Below are 1,531 nucleotides of genomic sequence, written 5' to 3' on the forward strand. Positions count from 1 at the left end.
GAATTTCACACATGATATTTAAAAGTAAATACAATACTTTTATCTTTTACATAAAGTTTCTGGATAGTATTAAAAATGCGGTAAAGATAAGAATCACTGACTGATGAAAATAGCCTGCTTGGGTTCAGCATATCAATGGGTCTTACCACATTGGAAGCATTAGGTGAAGCCCCTCTTTGGAGCAGGTTCTTTACTATGTTTAGATGGCCCATGAATGCTGCTACATGAAGAGGAGTGAGACCCGACTGTACGCAAGGACAGAAAGAGAGAGAACAAAAATCACCGTGATTTAAATAGGAAGCATTACAACCAGAAGCATTCTTGGCTGTTGTTTTTTTTTTAGTGCATTCAGGTAGTGGAGACCATTTGTAAAACTTTGAAAAAAATTAAAATAGATGGTGTCAGTTYTTGAATGAATTTCCCAACCAATCAAAAATGAAGGTCTGAGGCAGTGTGTGCTCACTCCTAAATGAAAATGCATGCATAAAAACCAATAGAAAACTGTAAGTAAGRCATTCTATCTAATGCCATCCTTTCTCACAATGAAAACAGCATTAAATTAATGTTTCTTTGTTTTTTTAATGTAGTACTTTTGACATTATTTGAGTAGGATTATGATTACATGTTTGAATGAAGTTCCATTTCAAAGTTGCGGAACAGAACTGCCAGGTGTTGTTTTCTATTTGAAAACTTTGACGTGACATTTGGGCCCATCATCTCACCTCCGTGACAGCTTCCAAGGAAGCAGAGTGCTTTAACAGCAGGTCCATTGACCTCATGTGGTTCTTCTTGCAAGCAATATGAAGAGGTGTGAAGCCATTCTGAGGGCACAGGAGAGAAAAAAAAAGTTCAGGACTCATTTTGAACCTTTGAAGCAAGTTCTGTTTTTATAAAAACAACCTAMTGCAACAGCAGAAAAAAACTTTGAAGGAATGATCACTTTCAGACTACTCAATGCAGTATGACTGGGTTAAGTACGAATGTTTCACCCAAAACAAAACAGAAACTCACCAGCGCACGAGCATTAGCTTTGGCTCCCTTGTCCAGAAGGACTTTGGCCATGCGATGGTGACCGCAGTGGGCTGCTACATGAAGCGGGGTCAGATGGTCCAGTGTGATGTCGTCAATCTCAGCATTGTATTGCAGTAGCTGCCTGACGCAGTCCATGTGATCCCCCTGAGCTGCCATGTGAATTGGGGACAAACCGTTCTACAGAAGAAATAAAGATATATAAGCAGAAAAGGGTAAATTTGGAACATAACATTGGTCTGAAGGTAGCTTTCTTAACGGTGGAAAATTTATTCTGAAAATCAGCTGAMGAAAAGTCCTAGTACTGAATAGAGTTATTAGTCCCTTTCAAAAATACACTTCAATGTGGGATAATGGCTCCTTTTTGCTATTTCATTGTGTTCAATGTGAAAGACCAATCAGGCGAGGAAGGCCGAGGTCAACCCTCCTCTATTATGCCCCTAACTCAACGAGAGTAGTAGTCACAGCCCCACACCAGCTGATTTGTAAGAGACCATGCCGT

The 1,531-nt window shown here is 39.7% G+C and overlaps 1 protein-coding gene across 9 annotated transcripts in view; it reads right to left on the reverse strand.

The window, feature by feature from the left end:
* The window catches only part of LOC103473571 (ankyrin-1-like), a 37,668-nt gene extending 36,438 nt beyond the window's left edge, over positions 1 to 1,230 (reverse strand). For 6 of the 9 annotated variants that reach the window (XM_017307823.1, XM_017307820.1, XM_017307822.1 and 3 more), the window contains exons 1-3: positions 1,012 to 1,229; positions 723 to 821; positions 147 to 245 (exon numbers count right to left, since the gene is read on the reverse strand). In XM_017307823.1, the coding sequence (XP_017163312.1) occupies positions 147 to 245; positions 723 to 821; positions 1,012 to 1,188 (375 nt within the window). In that variant the 5' untranslated portion in view covers positions 1,189 to 1,229. Of the gene's footprint in view, positions 1 to 146; positions 246 to 722; positions 822 to 1,011 lie in introns of all 9 variants that reach the window. The other 3 variants (XM_017307821.1, XM_017307817.1, XM_017307815.1) reach the window with 1 other exon arrangement.
* Between the last annotated feature and the right edge of the window lie 301 nt (positions 1,231 to 1,531).

Source organism: Poecilia reticulata, linkage group LG12 (genome assembly GCF_000633615.1).
Source record: "Poecilia reticulata strain Guanapo linkage group LG12, Guppy_female_1.0+MT, whole genome shotgun sequence".
Lineage (NCBI taxonomy): Eukaryota > Metazoa > Chordata > Actinopteri > Cyprinodontiformes > Poeciliidae > Poecilia > Poecilia reticulata.